Here is a 27,859-nt window from a genome sequence, read left to right as displayed (position 1 = left end):
GTAGCGTGAACTCAATCCAATTAGAGCGCTTTTCATCAGCATCAGTTAAGGACACACTCGTTTTTGTAGGCACTGGAGATTAAGTGATTTGGCTAGAACCACAGAATGTAGAGCCGAAATTGGCAGCTCTGGCCATTACGCCACATCCTCTCCCATTCCTGGTTAGTAGTAGGTTCTGTTTTAGGTGGAGCTAACAGGAGAAATGGGCTGGTGCAAGCTGCCTCTTGACGAGAGCACTCAGAGACACCACCACATCACTCAGGAACACCACCACATCACTCAGGGACACCACCACTTCACTCGGGGACACCACCACATCACTCGGGGACACCACCACATCACTCGGGGACACCACCACATCACTCATGGACACCACCACATCACTCATGGACACCACCACATCACTCGTGGACACCACACCCTCACTCAGGGGCACCACCACATCAATCATGGGCACCACTCAGGGGCACCACCACATCACTCAGGGACACCACCACATCACTCAGGGACACCACCGCATCACCCGGGGATACCACCACATCACTCAGAGACACCACCACATCACTCAGGGACACCACAACATCACTCAGGGACACCACCACATCACTCTGGGACACCACCACATCACTCTGGGACACCACCACATCACTCAGCCCAGCCACATTATCACTCAGCACCACAACAGCACTGTCCTTGCTTGCTACCAACAAGCATTGCCATAGCCAATAGGACTCGCATTAGGAAAGTCTAAGCTATTGGCTTTGCGAATAACAATGCTATTAATTCAGATATTTTCAAAGCCAACACATATTAAAAAATGTGTCATTTACAATAACAATAGCTCACACTTTCCTAATGCGAGACCCATTGCATTGCAAATGCTTGTTATAGTAGGTTTAGTCAAATCAGCCTAAAGATGAAAGATGAAAAGTGTAAAAACAAGCTTGTGATGTACTCTGTAGGGCCAGAAACAAAATACATAATTTCTAAACTTTAAATAACTGCTACTGACATGTAGAGAGGTTTGAAACGTAGCTTGATGGACCACTTTGTGCGAAGAATACGAGCGCTGTGCCTTGAACTCTATGAGCCAAAACAGTGTGTAGCCCATGGACTCAATGGTCAAGTGCCTGTAAATGTGCATGAAGAATTGCACACAAAACATGTATGGCTGTGAAATCAAAGCTCTGGATATGCTTATCAATATTCCTGTGAGGGTCAGTGAGAACTAATAAGATTGCCACCTGGCAAGTACTTCACAAACCAGGCTTGTAGGTGTATGCTAAGGGTGGTAGAAATGATATGAAAATCTGCAAAATACCGAACTTTCACTCTTTTTTGAGATATGCATTGAAAAAAAAAATTGCAAGACGAAATCCCGAAATTTTAGAGGTGTCTAAACTATTATTTCCGAAGCATTATTAAACTAAACAGAAGCAGTCAGGAAGATTTGGCATCCTAAAAATAGAATAGAGGCTATTTAAATCAAGTTCCTTTTCAACTAAAGGCAAAAATGCTTTTTTTGGATTGTAGAAAGTACACATTACCATAGTACTCCTTACCACTGAAAGGAACTACTGTGTGTGTGTGGGTGTGCTCTTTGTGAAGGGGAAAGCAAAACAAAAGGGGATGATAGACGGAGCATTTGAGCAAATCAAACACTCACCCCCAGTCAAAAGATCTGGGTTTAATCCATCACCATTCTTTAGCTCACTCAGCCACCCCAGTTCAGACATGGCCATATGCAAATCAGTCTGACCCTGTGCCCCATGGGATCAGTCCAGCCCGAACTGCCAAGCCATGTCTTCCCTGGACCGGAAACAAGCATCCTGGTACCGGTTTCGGGTTCATAATCCTCATCAGCCAGGCTAGCTTGGATCCAGTGGCCAAGTGAGCACCCCCTTTTGTACCGCTTTGTTCGCCATAAGATGGCAGGGTATGCTCAGACGTGAGTCCCTTGCTCACTTTGCCACTAGATTCAAGCAAGATGAAGATGGCTAAATGCCAGAAACCGGTCCTCGGAAGCGGTGATGGATTAAACCCAGATCTCTTGACTGGGTGTGAGTATTTAATTGGTTCAGATGCTCCGTCCATCACCACCCCATTTTGTACCGCTTTGTGAAGGGGAAGCACGTCGTAACTCATAGTGAAGTCAGTCAAAGGCTGAAGTGGGCCGACACTTTGCCCCTCGATGCATGCTGGAGAGGGTGAAAGAAAAATTACAATCACAGACTAATGTATGAAGTATGGCTGAAAACGACTTAAGTAACCATGAGCCTGATTTAGATGTCAGTGGCCTTGTTACTCCCTGACAACGGCAACAGATATCCCGTCCACCGAAATATAAATCCTATTTCTATTTCGGCAGACCGGATATCCGTCACCGTTGTGACGGAGTAACAAGGCCAGCAAGATCTAAATCAAGTTATGTTATGCATACTTTTTGCAAAGTGAAAAGGTCTTGGCTAGCACAGACTTAAAAAAGCAAGTAGAAGAAAGGATTGAAAGAAAGAAGGCAGAAAGAAATAAAGAAAAATAAAAGAAGGCAAGAAGGGAAGATGAAAGAAAAAAGGAAAGAAGGAAAAATGCAAAAATGAAATAAAGAAGGAAACAAGGAAATAAAAATGGAAAAAGGAAAAGGCAAAAGAGAAAAGAAGGAAAGAAAAAAGAGAATGAGAAGGAAAGAAAGAAGACAAAAAGATAGAAAGATAGAAAGGAAGAAGGAAAGAAAGGAAAGAGAAAGAAGATGTTTGCGTTGAATTGATTTATAGAAAGGCCCTACTCCTAGGACTCCAGCACACCCTAGAGCCATGGTTGCCTGTGCTACCCAAATTCACCAGAAAACACTTGTTACGGTTTTAGCGTGACCCGTTATCATATCAACATACCACATATGTCTTCCATTCCCCCTTCACTTCCCATGATGGAGACACCAGATATGGAACAAGCCTCAAATATACCTGGAAGATAGCAGTCGTACATCACATATGGCCTCAGGAGGTAATACCTAAAGAAACAAGTCAGATGCACACACACATTCATAAAAACACAAATAAATGCATAGCAGAGGGCCTGCATTCGGCCCAAAGACAGGACGCGAGAGCAGCAGGTCAGTTGCATTCATCCGATAAAAGTCCACACATGACACACCCGGCCACATGGACCACCTCAGAATGGGACCTCCCGTTGGTTTTTATGGCCCCTTCTATAAGAGAGGGATGAAGCATCTAACCACGCAATTAATGACCCATAGAGGGACAGGCTTCATTTTCTTGCACCCATCGTACAGTATTAAACATGCCACGTGTCTGGCGAAAATTGAATCCCAGCACGCAGCTGTAAGATATGTGGCTGCTATTCCAGTCCGTTATTGTTTACTTAACTGTAAACTGTTCCTGATTGCAAAGCCTCCCTCTTCTCCTTTTTGGAAATCGGACCTGCTTTAACAAAGGAAACAAGCGTTTGCAATGCATTCGGTCTCGCCTTTGGGACCTTATATGTATTTAGCTATGCAGCACATTAGCCTGGGTGCTGAAACATCTACTGTTCTTTAACATGGAGGGGAAAAAGCACCAAACCGTGTGACGCGTCAGGTATGGGAACACATTGAGAGAAATATTGTCTTTCAGCGGGAAATGGTATAGTCCAAAGCTCTGTGTTTAATATAAAGTCAGGGCCTTCGGTGGTCATATCACTGAAAAACAAGATTTAAAAAAAATATTATTGTCTACAGGTGCTCGTGGAATACAATTTCTGTGGACTGGAATCTAAAGAATGCTTAAGTGATTCTGGTATTTTAATGACCTCTTCTGGTCGTTTTCTATCAAGAAAGTTAAATAGAGGCAGTGGCTAGAACATTTTTTAAAAAGCCCCTCAGCAGAAAGCAATTCTGGTATTTTGCTGACCTCTATTGGTCATTTTCTGCCAAGACAGTTAAATAGAGGCAGTTGAACAAGCAGAAAACAATTCTGGTATTTCACTGACCTTTACTGGTCGTTTCCTATCAAGACAGTGAAATAGAGGCAGTTGAACAGAAAAAAAGTACCTAAGCAGAAGCGGACAAGTCCTAGGGCTGATCTCCAGAGTCCACGAAGTATATATACGTATAAGTATATTCTAAAGTATATACAAGAGGTCTCGAATGCTTGACCTAAAAAAGGAAAAAGAAGGGAAAAGAAGGAAAAAAGTTTAAAATATTGGATACCAAAACCCAAATTACACCCCATCAATGTTTAAATAAAATTGATACAGGTGTGCTGCAAATTAAACAGTTTAAAGATGTTTTCTTCCTGGGCAAAGTTTCTTAAAGAGCCATTGGAGAAACAGAGTCCAGGATCACAATATGATTTGCTGTGACATAACTGCAGTGAGATAAGAGAAGTGGGGCATCTAAAAGGTATTTACAACAGCATCCCAGGAAGCAAGAACTGATAAAGCTGGAATGTACCCTGTACTCACTGCAAAGGCGTTCGACTGTCAGGTCAGCCAACCCTAAAGAAAAGATAAGGAAAAATAAAAAACACTACCAGCCTTTCACATCAACATGTGGAACAGCAAAATAGTCAAAGTGAAGTTATCCAGTGGGTGAAATAGGCCGACCCATTGCCTTATGCTCTAGGCAGGGTTTTAAGTGGGCCGGGTCTCAGCGGTGCTGAGCACCGACAGTTTTTTTTAACCCCTTCCATGCGGTCGCAATTTTACCGCTGTACGGTAAACAAAAGAACAGGGCGGGGCCGTGACGAACCCCAGCCGTCATCAGCACACGAGCACCGTGGAGCGTGACGGCTGGGGTTCGTCACCAGCATGGAAGGGGTTAAAGGGGGCCTCAAAACGGGTCTCTATTGGGCTCTGTTTTGTGCCCTCACGTTTTTTTCCGGACTGCAGTGACAGCAGGCACTTCGATGTATGCGTGCTCACACTGCTCACTTCTCACTAGTGGAGAAGTTACAGTATGACGTCATGCCTAGTGAGCCTTGTAGGAGAAGGGAAATCCTTGAAAGCGAGTCATTTTCTCTCTGGATTTCCCTTCTCTTATTGAAACTCAGGAACAGCAACATTGTCCTAGTGTCACCAGGGCTTTATGTGGAAGCTTTTCCAATATTATATACAAGCCATAGTTGCTGCCTATTTATCTTATGCAACTAACAACTATTGACAAAGCCAATAGTCCTGACTTCTTGTAGGTCTGATGGTACTTGTGTATCATATATCTGGATGCAATGACAGAAACAGCAAAATACAAGTCGGGGGGCACACTGTGCTAAGCACAGATTTTTAGATTACGTGTTTTGAAGCCACGCCCTTAATTACATTGGCCACGCCCCTTTGAGAGACTTCCCGTTTTTTCAACCCACTTAAAGCCCTGGCTCTAAGGGTTGGAACCAAAATGTGAATTTAGAAAGGTGGCTGAAAGCCCTTTTTAGTATGTTATACGCAATATTTTAGTAAAAGGAATAGGTCAAGATTTAAAAACATTCAGCGGCAGGCACGTGCACTATCTGAGAGATTGTCAATGTTTGCACTGAGTGGCACATTCCAAAGGCACGTGCCACCTGCTGAAGGTGGCGCCTCCCAGTGCTGGAGCACAAACCAGTAGTAAAGTGATGCCAGCTGACACCGACTGCAAGACAGGGCGGGGCTCGCAGCAATCACCCAGAGTAGCCGGTCCTGCCCATTTGACAATACTCCGGGTACCCGAGAGGGTGCGTCAAGATGGCGCTCCTGCTCCTGGGTGAGCTGTTAGTGGCTCTGCTGCTGGCTTTCGTCACTCTGCAGTTTATGAAAGTAATGTGGGCGCGCGGCCGGCTGCCCCCCGGGCCCGCCCCTGTCCCCATCCTCGGCAGCCTGTGGACCCTGGGGTTTAAGCTGCACCCCGAGACCCTCATGCAGGTACAGTATACAATGCACCGAGCGCGCCTTGTGATCCTGAGCCGAATGCTGACCTGTGCAACAGTCTCGCTTTTATTCCGGCTTCTTGTGTTTTCAGGGAATCGAAGCAAGCGAATGTAACACTTTTTTTTTATAGCTACTGGGGTTTCATGACAATAGCACGAATTCAATATATAAAAAAACAAAACGGAAATAAACAGCCTTGCAGAGTTATGTATAGGTTATTTAGGCGTCTTTGTAACCATAGGCTTCAGATTCCGTTTGGACCATCCCTGCATTTCATCCTTCCAATGCTGATATAAAATAGCATCATAACACCTTTTTTTTACGGAAAGTTTAGCTCCGCTGGAGTGCGCAGTGTGTGTTACATAAGAACCAGTAGGTGAGCATACCTACCAAGCGTCCGACCTAAGTGGGTAAATTACCGATTTCATTTAACCTTTTTTGACAAAATAAAAATAAAAAAAACTATTAAAGTGTTATTGAACAGGAGAATTTAAAACCCCGGATTTTTTTTCTCAATTTCCCGTTTAACAGCTCCTGAGTGTAACCATGTTTGTACTCAAGTTAGATTTGATTAAGCTTTTAACCACCATGGTGTTCACAGTGCACCCCCCCCCCCCTCTTGTCAGGTGGTCTTCACTAACAGCAATAACAGGTGATTATTATAAATCACTAACAACTTCAATCTTTCTCCCAACACCTTTTTCTTGCAAATGTAATTGTAATGTAGTGTCTTAATGCACTACCCTATTTCTCATCCTGTACCTCTATCAATATCTTTAATCTACATATACGTACCGCCTATATGCATATGTATACTTCCAATGTACTTGTGGATCTATATATTTATCACTTCTTCCAATTTAGCATTTCCAATGCACTACCCTATTTCTCAGCCTAGACTTCTCTCAATATATCTTCTAGCCCAACTTTCTGACTCATCTCAAACTTCTTTCTATAACTCTTTCCAATGCACTACCCTATCTCTCACCCTATACATCTATCAATATATCCTCTGCATCCACTCTCTCATTTATCCCAAACCCCATACCACTACTATGATCACCTAAATTACCCTTTCTAGACGCTCCCCTATAGGGAGAGGTGTGGCGCAGAAGCCAGGGCGACTGATGCTGGAATCTGGGGATCCTGGTTCGATCCCCGGCGGCAGATTAGCCCAGCACCATGGGACTCTGGGCAATAGCTTGCTTAATCTTGCTGACGGGCCCCCAGGGCCTGGAGACCCTTACGGGTGATTGTTCGCACTTTACAAATGTGGATTATTATTATTATTATTATACCCCTCCTTGCATCATCTGACACCTCTTTTACTATTCCGATCCCCCAAAACAAACCCTTCTAAACTCTTCACTCTGACTCTTCCCCTCCAAAACCCCTTTTTCTTCATCCAAAAGCCTCCACCTATTGCTATGACCTCCCCAAAAAATCCAAATCCTTCACTCCTCTATTCCTCCACTATCCTTTTTAATCAAAATAACAGACTAACATGTTCGCTACTCAAACTTCATATTCCACTATACTAATTCCCCACTAATCCTTTATGGGCTCCAGAGTAACATGCTACTCGCCAACAAAGCGTTTCAACACCCCATCAGGGTTACAAGCGCTATATAAATGGAAACCTTTTCCCCTTTTCTACCCCTCCTCAACCCTTCTCAATCCAAATAACTGACTAACGTATTCACCACTCGAATTACTTTCATGTCTCACCATACTAATTCAACATTAATCGTTATGGGTTCCAGAGTAGCGTGCTACTCAGCAAAAAAGTGCTTCAAAACCCCATCAGGGGTAGCAAGCGCTATATAAATACAAAGCTTTTTCCCTCTTCTATCCCCCACCTAGCCTTCTCTATCCAAATAGCTGAATAACATATCCATCACTCAAATTAGTTCATATTTCACTATACCAATTTTCAAAACTAATCCTTTATGGGTCGTGGAGTAGCATGCTACTTGTCTCAAAAGCTCTTCCACATCCATCAGGGGTAACAGGTGCTATATGCATGCAAACCTTTCTTTCCCCTCTATCCCTCCGCTATCCTTCTCACTCCAAATAACTGACTAATATCCACCACTCAAATTACTTTCATATTCACCATACTAATTCACCACTAATCCTTTATGGGTTCCTGAGTAGTGTGGTACTCGCCAGAAAAGTGCTTCAACACCCAGCAGGGGTGTCAAGTGCCATATAAATGCAAAACGTTCTTCCCCTTCTATCCCTCTGCTATACTTCTTACCCAAAATACCTGACTAATATCTACCACTCAAATTACTTTCATATTTCAGCATACTAATTCAACATTAATCCTCTATCGGTCCCAGAGTAGCGTGCTACTAGCCAAAAAAGACTTTGACACCTCCAGGTGTAGTAAGCACTATATAAATGCAATTACAATACAATACAATTAATCTGTACTTTAACATTTCGTATAGGAGTGTTACAAAAACATATTTTTAAAAGTATTTCAGTGATACTTGTAATGCAATAATTGTAAGATGGCCATTGAGGGTTAGGAGTGGCCACGGCCGAAATTTTGTTTACATAGATGTTATCTAGTGTTATCTCTGGCATTTCGCATTATGCTTTTTAGATGAAATTCTTAAATTTACTCCCAAGGCCAGACGAGACATTGGTTGTTTTACCGGCAGGCAGGAAGGGAGGGGGCCATTTTTGTTACAAGGGGGAAGTTGTGTTGGGGGCGTTAACCTCCCTGTGTTTTGAAATATGGTATAGTTTTAAAAGCACCCGCTGCAGAGTTCCTTGTATATACAGCCATTGTCAGCGACAATAAAAGTGTCAAGATATCTCTGGTGATTAATTTTCCTGCTGGAGTGAGCTGGAGTTTTGTCTAGTGACTGTTTTGACTCTTCTAAGGTAGCACAGAGAGTTAATAAGCCTGCTGCAAAGAATGTGTACCACAGGTTACAGATGTGTATTTTATGTACATAGTTCTATGGGTTACTGGTTTTGTGGTTTTATGTTAGTATATCTGAACATATTGCACAACATATGTTCTTTAGAACAAAGAGCAGACACACCTTATAGAAGCCAGCCCTAATGAGATTAACAGGATGTATTCAGTTTTGTGACGTCTGCTTTAGGGACAGATTACTCCTTTCTGTTTAACCTCCTCTTGTGGGTCTCAGGATGAGAGAAGAGGTGTAAGGTTCAAGCTGATCCATCACCACTTTCCCCCCTGGCTTTTTTAGGTTGTCCCATTTTGTGTAGTTGGTGTAAGGTGTGCTTTTTATTTTTAGTTTTAAAATTTCAAGATGCAAAGCGAGGTAAAAGACCAAGGGAGAAGGGGTATCGAGAAAGGACTCCTGGAATTCTTATAGGAAATTCAAGGAAAGAGGGAGAGAAATCTTGACGGTGGTGGTGAAGAGTGGTAGGACACCAGTTATTTGCTATTTTATTTTATATATGTAGCGGAGTGGTCAGAGGGGTAGAAAAGGGGCAGTAGTCTGGTATGAAATACAGCAATAAAGACAAATAGCACCTAATTTAGACTTTGGCAGATGGGATATTTCGTCACAAACATGGCGGATATCCTGCCCACCATATTAAACACAGCATATGGGATATCGTCACATTCGTGACACAGTATCCCATCCACCAAAGTCTAAATTGGACCCATGATTTGGTAATCCTCATGGGAAATACCCCATACAATATTGTGCGTGGGTAGGTATCAACAAGGGGTATTTTCGAGCTTGCGGTTTCGGCTTTCCTTGTCTGTGATGCCACATGAACCCCACAGTGAAAAACAAGTCCATTGTTCATACCTATCCAGCTATATATTCTAAAGCTAAAGTGAGAACATCGCCATTCCCATGTACAAAAAGGATTATTTACAAAAACTGTCAAAAAATGCAGCGCATTCAAAATGATCAATTAGCTGGTAAGGGCTTAACTGGAGGAACAGGAAAATCTACATGTTATCCCTGTGGAGGCTTGCCAAATTTGAAGCAGAGGAGATGAAGAAAGCGGTCTTACTAAAACAAATATTGTTTTGGGCTCTGGGATTTCGCTGGCTATAGAGTTACACGAGCCAGTGAGGACAGCAAGACATCCTGAATCCACACACTAGCCCAGAGCACTGCCTTCTCCACATGTATCTCTCACTGTCCAAAGACCCAACCACCACCAAGGACAATGTCCACTTCTGCATGACTGGCGTCGCCAACTGGATGCAAGACAACTCCCTCAGACCCAAATCAGACAAGATGGAACTCCTGATCTTTGGGAACCCCGCATCACTGTGGGACAACTCCTGGTGGTCCCTCTAACCTGTGACCCCAACCCACCCCCACGGACCAACCTCACGTAATCTTGGCCAGCAAACTCACCATGAAGAGCCAAAAAATCAGCACTGTTTCCTTTGCATGCTTCCTCACCCTCCGCATGCTGCGAAAGTTCTTCAAATGGCTCCCAGTCTCCACCAGACAAACTGTCACTCAAGCCCTCGTCACCAGCCGCCTGGACTATGGCAACCCAGTTTATGATTAAATAACATCACACCTCCTGAAGAGTCTTCAGACCATCCAGAACTTGGCAGCCAGGCTCATCCTTGACCTTCCCAGACAGATCCACATCACCCTCCACCGTAAAAAACTCCACTGGCTGCCGGTCCACAAGAGATGCCAATTAAAAATTCTGATGCACATCTACAGAGCGCTCCAAAACCATGTACCAGTGTACATAAAACACACCTAAGCTTCCACCTACCCACTAGACCACTCTTCTCTGCCTCGCTCTTCCTCACTCATACCCTCTGCATCTGCTGCAGCACCAGTGGGGATCACTCATTTCCTACCTCACAGTGAAGTCCTGGAAAGCCTCCCCATCCACCTTTGGACCATCCCCTCCCTTCAGGAGTTCAGAAGGGGACTCATGTCCTGGCTTTTCGAATGAAAACTCAGAGTAGCCTGAACCTACCGCCTGGATACCCTCACAGGTGATTAATGTGCTTTACAAATCCTGTATGATTGATTGACTCCAAAGCAAAACAATCTGCCCTACTCCAATCTGCTCAACTCCAGTCCAAAACAATCTGCTCCAAAACAATGTGCCTCACTTCTAATCCAGCAATCCAAAACAATCTGCCTCACTGCAAAACAAACTGCTCCACTGCAATCCAGAACAATCTGCCCCACTCCAACCTGTCCCCGCCAAAATAATCTGCCCCACTCCAATCTGCTCTAATCCAAAACAATCAGCATCACTCCAGTCCAAAACAATCTGCCCTACCCCAATCCAAAACAATCTGCCCCACTCCAATGCACAACAATCTGTCTCTCTCCAATACAAAACAATCTGCCTCACTCCAATCCAAAACAATCTGCCTCACTCCAATCCAAAACAATCTTCCCCACTCCTATCCAAAACAATATGCCCCACTCCAATCCAAAACAATATGCCCCACTTCAATCCAAAACAATCTGCCCACTCCAATCCAAAACAATCTGCCTACTCCAATCTGCCCAACTTCAATCCAAAATAGTCTGCCCCACTCCAAAACAATCAGCACCACACCTATTCAAAACAATCTGCCTCACTCCAATCCAAAACAATCTGCCTCACTCTTCTGCCCCACTCCAATCCAAAACAATCTTCCCTACTCCAATCTGCCCCATTCCAATCCAAAACAATCTGCCCCATCCAAAACAATCAACCCCACTCCAATTCAAAACAATCTGCCTCACTCCAATCAACCCCGCTCCAATCTGCCTCACTCCAGTCCAAAGCAATCTGTCTCGCTCCAATCCAAAACAATGTTCCCCACTCCAATCCAAAACAATGTTCCCCACTCCAATCCAAAACAACATGCCCCACTCCAATCCAAAACAAAATGCCCCACTCCAATCCAAAACAGTCTGCCCAACTCCAATCCAAAACAATGTGCCCCACCCCAATCCGAAACAGTTAGACTGCCCCACCCCAATCTACGCCACTCCAATCCAAAATAACCTGCCTCACTCTAGTCCAAAACAATCTTCCCTTCTCCAGTCTGAAATAATCTGCCCCACTTCAATCTAAAACTACCTGCCCCACTCCACTACAAAACAATCTGCCCCACTCCAATCCAAAACAATGTGCCACACCCCAATCCGAAACAGTCTGCCCGCTCCAATCCTCCTCATTCTAATCCAATCTGTTTCAATCCATCTCACCCCAATCCAATCTACTCAACTCAGCTCATTCCAGTCTACCCCACGCCAATCCACCTCATCGCAATCCAATCCACCTCAGCTCAGTCCAATTCACCTCACCTCATCCCAATCCAATCCATTTTACCCTAATCAAACTACCCCACTCCATCCCAAACCACCTCACCTCACTCCACCCCAAACCAAGCCACTCCATCCCTATTCACCCCACTCCAATCCGCTCCACCACACGCCAATCTAGCTCAATCCAATATACTCCACTTCAATCCAACTCACACAAATCCAATCCACCCCACTCCAATCCAATCCACCTCTCTTCAGTCAGATCCACCCCACTCCAGTCCAGTCCATACCACTCCAGTTCAATCCACCCATTCCAGTCCAACCCACTCTGATTCCAATCCAACCAACTCCACTCCATTACATTCCAACCTAACCTGCTCCACTCCAATCCAAACCAATCCACCCACTCCAATCCACTCCACCTCATTTCAACCCTCCCACTCCTGTCCAATCCATGGCAACCCAATCCGCCCATCCCGCCCCACTCCAATGAATCCCACTCCAATCTAATCCATCTTAATCTACCCAAGTTAAAATTCACCCCAGTCTACATTAATCCACCCCTCTCCAAACCACCTTAATCCACCCACCCCACCCCTCTCTAATTCAATCCACTGCACTCCAATCCACCCCACCCCACACAATCCAGCCCACCTCACTCCAGTCCAATCCACCCCATTTAGTCCAGTCCAGTCAAATCCATCCCATTCCAATTCACCCCACTCCAGCCAAATCAAATCCACCCCATTCCAATCTACCCAAATCGAATCCACCCCATTCAATCCAATCTACCCCACTCAATCCAATCCACCCCACTTAATCCAATCCACCCCACTCCAGTCCATCCCACTTCAATCTAGCCCAGTCAGTCCAATTCAGCTCACTCAATCCAATTCACCTCACTCAATGCAATTTACCCATTTCAATCTATTTCACCCCTCTCAAACCAATTCACCCCTCTCAAACCAATTCACACCTCTAAATGCAATTCACCCCTCTCAATGCAATTCACCCCTCTCAATCCAATTCACACTGCTCAATCCAATTCACACCACTCCAATCCATTCCACTCTACCCCATTCTTACCCACCTCAGTTCAGTCCACTCCACCCTACCCTGATCCAATCCATCCAGCCCACCCCACTCCATCCCACCCATCCCATCCCAATCCAATCTACGAACCCCACTCCAATCCATCCCACTCCAATCCAGTTCAGCTTAATCCACCCCACTCCAGTCTGTTTCAGTCCATTTCAATCTACGCCACTCCAATCAAACCCACCCCGTCCCCACACATCCAATCCAACCCACCCCAGTACAATCCACCTAAATCCAGTTCAATTCACCTCTTTTAAATCCAATCCACTCCAAACTACCTTAATCCACCCCACTCCAATCAAATCCACCCACCCCAATCCTCCCCACTCCAGTCCAATCCACCCCACTCCAGTTCAATCTACCACACTCAAATCCAGGTCACTACACTCTAATCCACCCCACTGTAACCCACTCCCAAAAATGCACCCCATTGCAATCTACCCCACCCCTTCTCAATCCAATTCACCCACCCCAATGCAGACTACCCCACTCAAAGCAATCCCCATTCCAGTTCACCCCACTACACTCCCGTCCAATCCATCCACTCAATCCTATCCACCCAAACCAGTCCACCCCACTCCAATTCACCCCACTCCAGTCCAACCCACCCCATTCAATCCAATCCACCCCACTCTATCCAATTCACCTCTCTTCACCTCATTCAACCCACCTCACCCCAATCCTACCTACCTCAACCCCCTCCAACTCAACTCCCCCAATCCAACCCACCCCACCCCAGCCCAATCCAATACATGCCACTCCAGTCCACCCATGTCCAATCCACCCCACTCTAATCGACCACAATCCACCCAAATCCACCCCACTCCACTCAGTCCACCCCACTCTACCACAGTCCAATCCACCCGCTCTACTCCAGTCCAATCCGCCCCACTATCTCAATGCACTCCAACCCACTCCTACCTCAGTCAATCCACCCCACTCTACTCAATCTACCCCACTACCTCAACCTTCTCTACCCTACTCCACTACACCCCACCCCACTCTACACCACTGCCCTCTACGCACTCTGCCACTGAATAATTGAACTCTACACCCCCCTACTCCACTCTGTGACACTGATCCTGAACAAATCCACTCTAAGACACTCTACTCCCCCACTCCACTCTGCAACACTCTACTCCTGTACTTCATTCTACAGCACTCAACGCCACTAACCTTTATTCATGCTGAACAGCAACCACACTGGAGTTCAATATCACAAAAACATATTACCAAAGCCAATAGCTCTTGTATAGGCGAGACCTGTTTGCTTTGCCAGTGCTTATTTGTTATACGAGTGCATGGTCCCACCCGGGCACCTCACATGGCTCCTTGGTTTGAAGCAGCTTGGGGAGTTCATCCATGGCTGCCCCTGCAGGCTCCCTGCCCAGCCAGCAGTTTCCAGCAGTAGCAGGTAGCGCTCAACTCCCCTGCCTGCTTCTGTGGGTAGGGACTCTTTCTCTACGGTGGCAGCTCCACTCCCCTCAGACACGGACATGTGGATTGGGGACAGGCCCACCACTGGGGGACTGCGGCACCACTTCCCCATTATTCTGTGGTGTCAAGGGCCTGGAGATGAAGTCCTGGGTCCCTCCTCCTCTTATGGGGGGATCTAAATGGCACTCCTACTTTGCCACTTACATCAGTGGCTCTGAGAGGGGGTCCTAGGCCCCCATAGACACAAACTTACAAGACAGTGTACTTGGAGGAGTCTGGTTCTACTGGCTCCATGCACCAGCTGTCCTCCTGGTCTTTGCGTCTGGTGCTCCTCTCCCCTTTTTGGGTACAGAAGTCCAGATCTTTCCCCCAACTGGTCCTCAGAGGGTATAAGGGGACCAGACCAACTGGCCCTTGGTGAGACCCACTAACCCTGGATCTAACTGGGGCAGAGTCCTTAGTCCGGATCAAGAGGCTTGTCCCTCCAGTTGTCAATGGCTGTGTCTGCAGTCGCAGTCCCAGTGAAAAGCACAAAGCACTCTCCGGCCCTTCTGCAAGAGTTTTTCAAAGCAGGTGGAAGGTTCAAGAAGCCAGATACCCCAGGCCAATCCTAGGGTGCCACATCACCTCTCCACCCTTCTCCCACCCCTCCTGCACAACATGCGGGAACAATCCAAGATGGCACCATCCAGAAGTCACTGGTCACATCACCTCTGGGAGCCTTCGTTCCTCCGCTCCTTGACATCACTGTCCGGGCCTTTCCCAGCAAATCTTCATACAGGGTCTACCTCCTGTGTTGGCTCGAGACCCCTGGGCTTCCCCATTGGGTCGTCCCCAGCCCTGGTACAGTGTGACAGGTCATTAACAGATTTGTTTCCCCACACCTTCATGCTCAAGAGCTGAGGAAAGCAATGTCAATTACTCCTTTTGTGTGGTGAGGCCTTTGTTCCCTCTGTTAGGGAGCAGAGTAATAAACTTGGCCGAGCATGGTGTCCGTCTGGACCAGCAGGGTGGTCCCCTCTGCACCAGGTTACCTGTCCACAGTTACCGGGCTGTGCACAACATTAGTCTCACATGCACAGCCCATATACGTGTGCACAAATGTGTTTACATGTAACTAGCAAAGTGCCTCTTACCCTAGCTGTATTGCAGCAGCATTATTTTGAAAGGCAGACACTGGCGGAAGAAAACATGCAGTCCTCTTACCGTGTGATTACTGTGGGTCGGACAGGTGTACTGAGATGACCTACGGTCAAAAGGTCACCACTCGGTGATCAAAAAGTGAAAAATATGTGCATGCTAAATAGGCGCAACCCCTTCTGCAACAAAATCCCTCAGTAAGAGCTTGGCTACAGTGAGTGCATCACAATGCCTAGTTGGGAAAGCTTGGACCCATTTGCTAAATAAATATAACACAATCCATAACAGGGTGCCATCTCTACAAAATCTACTTGTGATCTTGAGAAAAAGATCACAAGACTCATAGTCATTCTTGTCTTTTTCCCAACATTTACCTGTTGACGGATGATATATTTCTCTGACACAGCTCTCTGTACTTATCCTAAAATGAGGATGAAACCAATATTTTTTAAACATGGCAGTCATGCCATCACATCCTACATGTGAATATGTGTGACTTTATCTTTCCATCTGCAATAGCAATGAATCTGGCATCCCAACCCTCTTATCTCTTGACTTCCAAAGATCATCCTTGCTTGATAACTTCCTGCTTTTCCCAACACTTTCTCTTTTCAAGTCTTTCAACCCATCAAATGTTAGAACTAACACTGACATAGAGCTTTTTAGGTCAGACCTCGGCAGCGCTGGTGCCATGTCTCCGTGACATGTTGTATACACTTTGTGGGCTTACATCCTGCACATTGCTTTTTGATTCAACCCTTCGATTGTACTTTAAAAATGTTTGCTTGCTAGTGGTGAATCCTTCCTCTTTGTGCATTGTTCTTGTGTTTTGTTTCCACCTATGGAGCACCACTGAAGTGTTTGCTTTTGTTTTGTGAGACTATTTTTTTCTTTCTTTCCTTCTCATGTTTTCGGTGGACGCATGTTCAGCTTCTGCACATGTACCTGCATGTATTTTATTGCATCTTTGATCTCGTCCCCTTTTGTTGCTGCCATTCTTCCCACACCTCCAGCTCCGTTGCTTGTTTTTCCAGCAGAGATTTAGTATTCCTGCCTCACACATATGCACTTCTGCAACAGTTTGAAGGTGCCGTTTGGCATGGCAACAAGTTTTGAGCAGGTTTTGTATGCAGTGCTACCCCTTTGCCTCCCGGGTCAGGCTGGGAGTCTGGCCTTCCTTGTGCACACAAACAGGCCCGGACTGGCTGTTGCGGCACTGGGCAATTCCCCGGTGCGCCGCAAGGGTGGGGGCCGGTTTTGGGCCCTGGGGGCTGTTTTTGTTACACGCCGTTTCTGCAGCATTGCTGCAAAATCGGCCCTGTAACAAAATCGGCCGAAAACCGGCCCCGGCAAAGAGCTCGGTCGCACCCCCAGAGGGCCGGCCGAGCACTTTGCCAGGGCCAGTTTTGGGTCTCAGTCCGGCCCTGCACACAAATAGCATCATCACAGGGCTGCAGGCAGGCTGCATGTGTGCCTGCTGCCTGTGGAGAAGTGTGGCTCACTGGTTAGAGCGTGTACACAGAAAGGTTAGGGTCCTAACAACTGGCGGGCCTGGACCGCAATAATTGAAGAAACAGAACAAAGTGGCTTGCCAGGAAACTTTTGAATCCTAATTGTGACCCACACAGCCCATAAGTATTGCGTGGCCAAGCTATATGTTTAGCAAAACATTTATTTAGTTTTATAGTCAAATTTCAAAATTCATGAAAACATGTCATCCAAAAAGAAAACGCTGTCAAAGAACAGCCAAGTCAAATACAAAAACCAACAAATGTGTGCACAATAGGTCCAGGAAATACAAACATGAATACTAAATCATCAAAGAATTACATGACACCAAAATGCAACTTAGAATACATTACATACATTTCAAATAAATTGCAATCAAGAAAACATTCAACATCTACAAAACAAGCCAGTCCTATAAACTGAAAACACCAGTGGACAGGCGGAATTAAGAATGGAACACAACTGCCTGCCTGTCTCACAAAAACCTGTGACTGGGTATTCAATCTGGTTGCACGCAAGGGCCCACACAGGTGGACTTAATTTAATCCCTAGCTGCACCCCTCTCTTTTATCACAGGCTGGGAGTCAACGCGTTTCGAACCAGGATAAATGACGGTTCTCCTCAGGACGGGGACTGGATACAATCATCACTGTAAAAAAATTAAAAAGGGGCTGGTGTCAAACCAGTAGTGTCACAAGTGAAGGGACCTCTCTGTCTAACCACAAGTACATGAAACGAAAGATTACCTGCACCACGAACAAGGGGGGTTGCAGGAATGGAGAGAAATTGATGAGCAGAAAGGTAATTCTGTGAAGGAAATGAATGGCAGAAATAAATAGGTGGCAGAGGGGGCGATGGAGTGAATAGTTTAGGCACCCTCACCGAGTTCCTGTGTTGAAAATTACAAAGTAAATACCTGGATCACGTTGGAAAGGTGTCCAACAGCAGAGCGCCCTGCACGTAATACATAAGTGAAGGCGGCTGGAGAGGAGGTAAATCACTGAGCCTTGCACAGGTTTAGTTTGAGGCGGAACGGATTGTACTGCACGAAGCCGGCGTGTAATCCATCTGCTGCATTAGGCAAACTGGCTAGAAAACAGTTTTCGAGCCCGTTTGCCTAATGCAGCAGATGGATTACACGCCGTTTCAGGCTATGTGACCCGTTCCCTCTTTGTTCTCCACAGCGGCTTCGTGCGGTACAATCCGTCCCGCCTCAAACGAAACCTGTGCAAGGCTCAGTGATTTACCTCCTCTCCAGCCGCCTTCACTTATGTATTACGTGCAGGTAGGAGCAGTGCAGCACATGGCTGTTGGAACTACATCCAATTTATTTATTATTACAGTTTGCTGACTGATGTGGGCTTGTACTGCTTTCCCCTTCTAGTTGTTACAAGGAATGTGAACCTTGTCTCTTCCCCATGGCGCACCGAATTTGGTGAGGGTGCCTAAACTATTCACTCCATCGCCCCCTCTGCCACCTATTTATTTCTGCCATTCATTTTCTTCACAGAATTACCTTTCTGCTCATCAATTTCTCTCCATTCCTGCAACCCCCCTTGTTCGTGGTGCAGGTAATCTTTCGTTTCATGTACTTGTGGTTAGACAGAGAGGTCCCTTCACTTGTGACACTACTGGTTTGACACCACCCCTGTTTTAATTTTTTTACAGTGAAGATTGTATCCAGTCCCCATCCTGAGGAGAACCGTCATTTATCCTGGTTCGAAACGCGTTGACTCCCAGCCTGTGATAAAAGAGAGGGGTGCAGCTAGGGATTAAATTAAGTCCACCTGTGTGGGCCCTTGCGTGCAACCAGATTGAATACCCAGTCACAGGTTTTTGTGAGACAGGCAGGCAGTTGTGTTCCATTCTTAATTCCGCCTGTCCACTGGTGTTTTCAGTTTATAGGACTGGCTTGTTTTGTATATGTTGAATGTTTTCTTGATTGCAATTTATTTGAAATGTATGTAATGTATTCTAAGTTGCATTTTGGTGTCATGTAATTCTTTGACGATTTAGTATTCATGTTTGTATTTTCTGGACCTATTGTGCACACATTTGTTGGTTTTTGTATTTGACTTGGCTGTTCTGTGACAGCGTTTTCTTTTTGTATGACATGTTTTCATGAATTTTGAAATTTGACTATAAAACTAAATAAATGTTTTGCTAAACAAATAGCTTGGCCACGCAATACTTATGGGCTGTGTGGGTCTCAATTAGGATTCAAAAGTTTCCTGGCAAGCCACTTTGTTCTGTCACTGGTTAGAGCGGCATATTCTGAAGCAGAGATCAGGCCCGGGACCAGGGTTCAAGTCCCGACGCGGCAGGGTCTTGGGCTCAATGTCCGTGGACTCGATAATTCTCGCCTAGGCGCCTACTCTAATCATGGGTCCCACGCTGCAACTCTGGGCAATAGCTTGCTTAATCTCCACAACAGCCCCAACAACACTGGAATACCTGGCTTCAACTTGGGGGTGCCCAGGAGGGGCATCTCACAGGGAGAGCCAGGAAGGGTTCCACAGCGTTATACAGCACCGGGATGCCCCGTTGCTTGGGCAGCTGTGCGCTTTACAAGTATACTACATTTACATTCAAGGAGAAGTGGCTTTTAAACCCCTTTTGTCTTGGAGGCCATGCAGCAGCAGCACAGAGCCCATGTTTTCATGCCTGCACCTTTTTCTCTATTGTTTATTCTAATTCTACAGCAGTTAAGGTTGGCGGTATGGAAGTTGAAAGGGTAGGGCTTGTAAGATTAGTTGTTTCTCTTTCTGTACCTAATTCCATTCAAGCCTCAAGGAAGGAATCCACTAGATGACCTTATAGTCCCCATTGGGCCTTATTTTCAAATAGGTGTGGGGATCGGTATTTATCTCCTAGTCTTCATCCTTCACAAAACATCTTGCCATTTTTATAGGGTGGGTTTGACAAACATTGGACAATTTTGTGCTTTGAAGGTACAATGGGCAGCCAGTAACAGCCTTTAATACTCAATGGGAGGCTCTGCTTGAAATTGAAAAGTTGGTCTTTGTTTTTTTTAATGTTTTCTAGTTCTGAGACCTATAATGAGTATGTTTCCTAAATGAGAGGGTTTCATTTGTTCTGGATACCTTAAGGATAGTTCCTTTTGAGCCTTCAGAGGTTTTCCTTTACATTTCTGACCTTGCAGGTTGTCCTTCTTGTGGCCATAGTGATGGCTAGATGGATAGGAGAGTTAACCCCATTAATGTGCTGTCATCCTTATATCAGAATTTTTAAAATATCATTGTGCTAAGCTTGGGGCCACAATTTGGTTCCAGTGGTAAATTTGGGACATTTCAAAATTCACAGAAGATAATTCTTCCAGGTTAGTCTTTCTACATTGATGGATTGCATGAGAAATTCCTTGATGAAGTCAAGGCAGCTAAAATATACCTTTCCAGGATGGCTGACTATAGAAAGTGTAATTGATTGTTTATACATTTTGTTCAGGCTACAGAGGTGAGATAGCTTCCATTTCAACATTAAGCTAATAATCTAAATTTTCTATGTGAAATCCGGTCCTGAGCTGCTGGGGTGTGTTCAGGCTCACTATGCCAGAGGGATGGCTGCCTCATGTGGAGAATGGGGTGGGGGGGGGGGGGGGTTCTTCTATCATTGATATTTTTGCAGCAGCGACTTGTGTTAGACAATCTACTTTTGTTACTCATTGCAGGGTAAATTTGTCCCAGGGTTCAAAATCACATTCTGGTACAAAGATTCTGAAGGCAAGAAATGTACCATAAATAATTGTGCACATAGCAATTTCGTGGTATGTAAATAAATGTTTGCTATGGTTTCTGGCATGTACGCATCTTTTTTCTTTATGATGGAATTACTTCGGTGTACCTGCCGCGGTGTGGAACAGGAAGAAGAATGTGGATGAGTATGGTAATACCAAGATTACTTGCTGGTAAATTTCATTACCCTGATTCGATCTTCTTCGTCTCATTACTCAAGTACTCACCCGGATTGGGTAGTGTAGGAAAATGGCTATTTTTTCACGATCACCCCCAGAGTTGTGGACTGATGCTTCTAGTTTCTCAACTTTGAAAGTGCACTGAGTCCTGCCAAACCAGCCTCAGTGCAATTGGTCTGACCCTTTTTTTTCAATAGTTTTATATAGCGCAAACTAAACCAGAGACATCGTGTTTCAGAGTACTTTACATGAGCACCAGTTTCATTACAGAGGACACATTCATTTTTGTTAGACACAGGGAGATTAAGGGCCAGATGTAGGAAGGCTATTACCGGTTGGTAACGGCCGAAATCGGCCGTTACCGATCGGTAATAGGCTTTTCCTACGTAGGTGGTAAATTTACCGATTCGGTAAATAACGAATCGGTATTTACCGATTCGGTATTTACCGAATCATCATTTACCGATTCGGTATTTACCGAATCGGTAAATGAGATGTAGGAAGCACTTAAAAGAGTGCTTCTGTGCTTTAAGGATTCGTTATTTACCACCAACTATTAGTTGGTAGTAAATAAGGAATAACTCTGTAAATGCAAATGTGTGCATTTACACCAGTGACATGCGGCAGACACACATGGCCTTAGGGCATGTATGTATGCCACATGTGCGCACCAGCACTAATCAGGGGTGCAACAGGGTGTCACAGTGACACCCTGCCACCCTTGACTCTTTCCCTATTTTATTACCGAATCTTAACGATCCGGTCATTTTTACCGATTTTTTTAATCTACATAGCAATTACCGATTTGAAAATACCGAATCGGTAAAATTCAGTATTTATCGAATCGGTAATTTACAATTACCTACATCTAGCCCTATGTGATTTGCCGAGAATCACAGGATGTTGAGCGTCATTGCCGAGACTCGAACCCAGTATCCCAATTTCGAGGTCGACTGCTTTAGCCGCAAGGCTACATCCTCTCCCCGTACCCTTAAAATGTGTATGTCTGATTGCTTCACCCACGTTTGGCATAAGTAAACTTACTTATATGTCCATAACATATTGTCCTGAAATGTGTCACCTATTCTGCCACCTCAAGAGTGACAAGGTAAAAGATGACTTCTGTATGCTTACAAAAGGGAGATAAAGGGTATCTACATCCAGGCACTTCTTCTTATGGAGTAAAATATATCACAAAAGGTGGTTGACTGCATAGAGTAAGCTTACAGCAACTACCTTAGGAACTGACTTGCAATACTCACTAAGGTCCAGAGGTAGGCAAAAGATATTGGAAGGTTCATCTATCCACTCTCTTTGAAAAGTTGATTTGTACTTCATCTGCAGAAATAGTGGATAGATGAAGCATTGTACTTCATCAAACATCCTCCCAAACCTTTGTGTCACCATATCAATGATACCCATTAATAAAGGGAGCTCTAGGGTTTACCCTTAGGGATTTTTACTACTGAATCCCTGCTTAAGTTCAGAATAAAAATCAAATAAAAACTCCCTATGAGGTTAAATCCACCACAGTCATATTCACCTACTCCGGTGTCAGGAGTATACCAATGACAAAGCATGCCACGTTAAGTTATGAGTGAGGCACCCCTCCAATATCTTTTGGATACCTCTGGTATATAGTGAGTATTGCAAATCAGTACCTAAGAAAGTCACTGTAAGTTTACAATCTGTATTCAAGCACCTTTTGTAATATCATCAAGGCATCACTCCCAGCCTGGCAATGCTGGCTGGCAGAGACAGCCCGAACCTTCCTTTTTTTTTTGTATATGTCACCCCTAAAGCATACCTATCTAGCCCTAAGGCAGGGTGCAGTACAGGAAGAACCCCACATTTTCATTTTTGCTGGAGAAAGTCAAGTAGCTCCATTGGCAAGTACAGCGTTACACATGACAACTGAGCTGTGCTAACTTCCAAATTGGACCACTAAAGTTTGTACCAAGGTCTCAAAAGAATCATTGAATTAAGCCTGACTTGATGTCCAAGACACATTTAATGTAACTTTTGAGTAAGTGGAAATTTAAGAAAGCTGCTACACTGTTGCCCAAAGTCTTGCACTGTACGCTTGCAGTTGGTGGCCATGAGACAGCCTTCTGCCGTCCTGGAGGTAGGTGTGAATGACTCTAAGGAAGAAACACAAAAGGGACTACAGTTGAAAGAGGTGTTCCTGCCAGGAAGGTCAAACAAGATGTGAGCCCAAAAGTTGAGCTTCAAAGGGGAAGCCGCCTTTCAAAGGTAAATCGTGGTCACCCACAAGAGGGCCTGCTCTTTTGTTGTGGTAGACAGGTTTGTGTCGGATACAGAGAGGGGAAGAGGCCAAAGCAGTTTTCCCATGGGCATATAGCGATCTGGTAGCCACATCTCTAGGGTGGGCTACCAAGCGTCTCACACCGAGAGCGGAGGTCTGCCATCTTGGGAGTGGGCAACATATTCAATTCTGGGATAGCTAGATGCTGAACTTTGCAGTAAGTCATCATCAGGTGGAAGGGACCTGGTAGCCCATTGAATAGTAGACATAGCCTCCATGAGGGCATGTTGTAGGCATAAAAGTAGCAACGCTAGCACCCAGACCTTAGATCACTTCTGCAAAGGAGAGTGGACCCAAGAAGGACTGCACTACTGTTTCTTTGCCCATTGAAGAGAGGCTGCACCAAAGACTGAACTGCACCTGATGCTCATGAACTAGCAAAGAGAGGACTGTCCCTGCTATGCCCTTCTCCAGAAAAAGATTTCCTCGAACTCCAGAATGAAGGAGTCACTACAGAAATCAGTTGTCTGGCTTCCTATTTCAGCTACAGGTCCACAAAAGCTGAAGAAGCCTGCCTTGGTGAATTAGCAGCCACAATCAATTGACCGGTGCTGACCTCCGAAGGGAAGCTTGGGAGACCGAGTCCTAGCACTTAAAAGTTACACCCGTATTTGCTGGACCCGGGACCGTTGTAGGAGTGCAGTTAGGTTGCTGAAGAAGGACACTAGCCTCAATTAAAGGGAACCGCTATTTTCCCTGGAACTGAAGAGCAGTAGATTGGTGGCAACTGGGTTTTGACAGACTTCGCCAGGACTTTGAGGGACATCAACCTCTGTGGCCAAAGCCATTCCTCCGTGTTCGTGGACTGTGAGATGGCCCAAGAAGACTCCTCCCCCGTCACTCGACCAGTATCCTCAGCCTCGTGTATGTCTTAGATCAGGATCACTCCATTGAAATATTTGGTGGTTTGCCCATAGAACTTGGAACTGGACTGGAGACTTCTTTGACTGTAAGGTAATAGTCCTGTCAAGCCTTATTGGCACCCTGTTACTTGCATCCTGTGAAAGTTGGTCACCCAAAGCGGGTCGGAGTAGCCGAATACAACTTTACAAAAGTTTTCAAAGTACCCGTGGTAGCTGCCAATGCTTGTTTGCCATTTGAGTGAAAAGTACTCTCTAGTTTAGGCCTTTTGTCATTTCTGTGGAATGACAAACGGGCTCGATTGGCATATAAATTTTTACGTCGACCTTGTGATATGGGAGGTTGTAACTTTCCTGATTGGGAAAAATACCAAACTGCTTTCTTGGCCTCTCAAGGTGCTTTATGGTTCTCTCCTCCAACTCTTCATGTTCCCTCTTGGTTGCTCATAGAGCAGGAATTAGCATCACCTTTACCTACTGCCTCTTTCTGTACTACATCTACTCTGCATATTCTGTTTTCCCGTTCTATCATTATTTATACAATTGCTGCGGTCAAGAAATTAGATAGGAAGGTGGCAATTCCTCTACATAAAACTAGGTGGTCATCTATTTGGCGGAACTCCAAAATTAAGCTTAATATTACTCCCACCCTCATGTCCTACTGGGCAGACAAAGGGATCTCTCTTGTTCAGCATCTTTATAGTGATTCTGGTGAACCATTACCTTTCTCTACCTTGGCTCAAAAGCACTCTTTAACAAATCTTGACTTTTATACTTTTCTTAAAATCAAGGTAGCCGTTTCTAAAGTTCGTCTTCATCCCTCTTCCTCCACCATTTCGCTTTTTCACATTTGGCTCAAATCTGGTCATGTTGCCTCCAAAATTTATGAATTTCTGTCCTCTGCTTCACTTCCTGCACAGACGGTTGCGCAACAAAAATGGTCACGCCATTTTGATCACGCCATTACGGACCATATTTCTTCCGAAGCTTGGCAATCCATTGGTAAATTAGCTCTCCGTAATAAAATAGCTCCTTCCCTAATGCAGTCTAAGTTTTTCTCTATCAATCTCCTCCATTGGACGCCTGTGCGTCTTCATTCGCTTAACCTTAAGGACGACGATCTCTGCTGGAGTTGCGGTTTGGTGGCAGGCGATTTTCCTCATATGTTTTTTCATTGCTCCTTGCTTAAACCTTTTTGGGACCTCATTCAGAAACATTTATCTCTTATTTTTAACATTGAGCTCCAACTTTCCTTTCCTTTAATTTTATTAGGCCCCTTGGCTGCTCCTACTCCTCTCCCTTTAGACCCTTTGGAATTACAGTTACTGGATCTTCTCCTGACTGTAGCGGTCAAAATCATTCTTATGGAATGGAAATCCTTTTCGTCGGTCTCTTATCATACGTGGTGGGCTTGGGTATCCTTTTTACGCAGTGCTCACACCTCGGTTGACCAAGCGCACCTTTCGCCTTCCATTTTTAAAGGGGTTTGGACAGCCTTGGACGATTATATGGAGTTGTCCTCGAAAGGGTTGGTCCCTCAGTTTCCTTTTGATTTGTCTGTCTAATTGTTGTCTGTTTTTTGTTCTAGGTTGGGTCAGTCCTGTGGGAATCCTTCTTCTTCTTCTTTTTCTCCTTTCTTCTTCTTTTCTTTTTTTCTCTTTCCTGTTTTCTCTTTCCTGTCCTCTCTTCCCGTTCATCTTTTCTATTGCTCTTTCTCTTCTTTCCTATTTTCTTTCTTTTCTTCTGTTTCCTCCCTTGTCCCCACCCTCGAATTTGATAGTGATACGTTTGCTTATTGTTTGATAAAGGCCTCTACTTGATCAGATCCTCTACCTATAATCGATTGATTTTTAATTTTATATACAGCTATTTTATTTACTTCTCAAGTCTAGCCCATGTTTGTATTTTTCTCTTGTGTCAGACTGTATCACTTATATTGTATTTGGTTCTTACTATTTTTATCATTATTTCTCTCAATAAAATCTTCTTGAAATCAAAAAGACTTTTTCAAGGCTGCAATAGTCAAAATTGCTCTTATATTTCAGAATTTGATTTATTTTTGGATACGTGACACTGGAGTTTTCCTAACACTTTGTGTCTTGTTATATATTTTCTCCTCCCCGATTGACTCTTTTTGTCTGCTTTGATGACAGTGCTTAAAGACGGTTTGTTATCTATTTTCTAACCTTATGCCTTTTTGATGTCCAGGCAGTTTATGCTTCAGGCATATAAAGCTACCTTCTTACATGCTTTCCTTCTTAAGGTTAGTAATATTAGAGGGAAGCCTCATTATTTATGTAAACTCAAGTTAAGTTCAGAAGTAGAATGGAATAATAGTTCTTAATACTCTTTTTATTTTATCATGGCTTAGCCTAGAGATTAGCTGAATTTGTAGGCTTTTTACTTGTTTATCTACAAGAGACGGAAACGTCACTTTTATACACGGGTGAGAGGTAAGAGGATTCTTCAAAGGGATTGTATGGTTGAAACCCTTTATTATTTCTTCGTTGTTTTGACGGTGACCCGAACCGGTTTTGTGTTTTTGCTACTTTCTAGTCACAAGGAAGGGTGCAAATAGGATCTTTTGATCAGTTTGACTTGACAACTGCCAGAACATTTTGAGGTATTACCTTTAAGAATACACCTTAAACTAGGTTATAATTTTCCGTAGTCGACTAGGGTTGCACTTCACCTTTTTTAAGAATTCTCTCAGGGCATTTGGACTTTAGAATCCTCTTTTATCCACATAGCAATGGATAGATATTGGTCTGACATATGCATGAGTTGCATGATAGGCACCGTTCTGTCATTCACCAGGTTACTGGTCTTTCATTTTCTTTTGCTCACTGTTTTTAACTATCTGACTAGCCTGAGGTTTTGTAGACATATAATACGATTGGATTTATACTTATGTTTATTAGATCAGGTATGAATTCCATTATGTATCTTGTTAAAATTGCAGCCTTGAAAAAGTATTTTTATAGACAAAACACGTGTTGGCCGCTCGATGTGTTTGAACTTATGTACTTTTCAATCAAGGTTATCCACAACACTTGAAGTGTTGAAAATTAAGGACAAAGAAAATGCAAGATGATTTTTTAGAAAAATATCTGACTTCTGTATGCACTAGTGTCATTGACAAATTGCAAGTCGCAAATTGCGAGGCGATAAATCCAATGTACAACAGTGTCTCAGACACTGTTTGCGATTCCCAAAGGGGTCACAAATTGCAAGGCTCATGAATATTAATGAGCAATTCGCGAGCCCATTGGGAATGGCTGGCCCACCCAGGGATGGTGGCCTGCTGGGCTCAGCAGACCACCATATCTGGGTCTGCTTTTTAATAAAGCAAGTTTTTTTAAATAAATGCATCCCATTTAAAGAAAAACTGGATGCATTAAAAAAA

General features: G+C 44.5%; 1 protein-coding gene across 1 annotated transcript in view; it reads left to right on the top strand.

The window, feature by feature from the left end:
- The first annotated feature begins 5,709 nt into the window (after nucleotides 1–5,709).
- LOC147684143 (cytochrome P450 2J5-like) overlaps nucleotides 5,710–27,859 on the top strand; it is a 96,704-nt gene continuing 74,554 nt past the window's right edge. The window contains exon 1 of the mRNA XM_086944534.1: nucleotides 5,710–5,889. Coding sequence (XP_086800660.1) covers nucleotides 5,713–5,889 — 177 coding nt within the window. The 5' untranslated portion in view covers nucleotides 5,710–5,712. The remainder of the gene's footprint in view (nucleotides 5,890–27,859) is intronic.

Source organism: Lissotriton vulgaris, chromosome 11, assembly GCF_964263255.1.
Source record: "Lissotriton vulgaris chromosome 11, aLisVul1.2, whole genome shotgun sequence".
In the NCBI taxonomy this organism is placed as follows: Eukaryota; Metazoa; Chordata; class Amphibia; order Caudata; family Salamandridae; genus Lissotriton; species Lissotriton vulgaris.
This window is presented reverse-complemented; position numbering and strand designations above follow the sequence as displayed.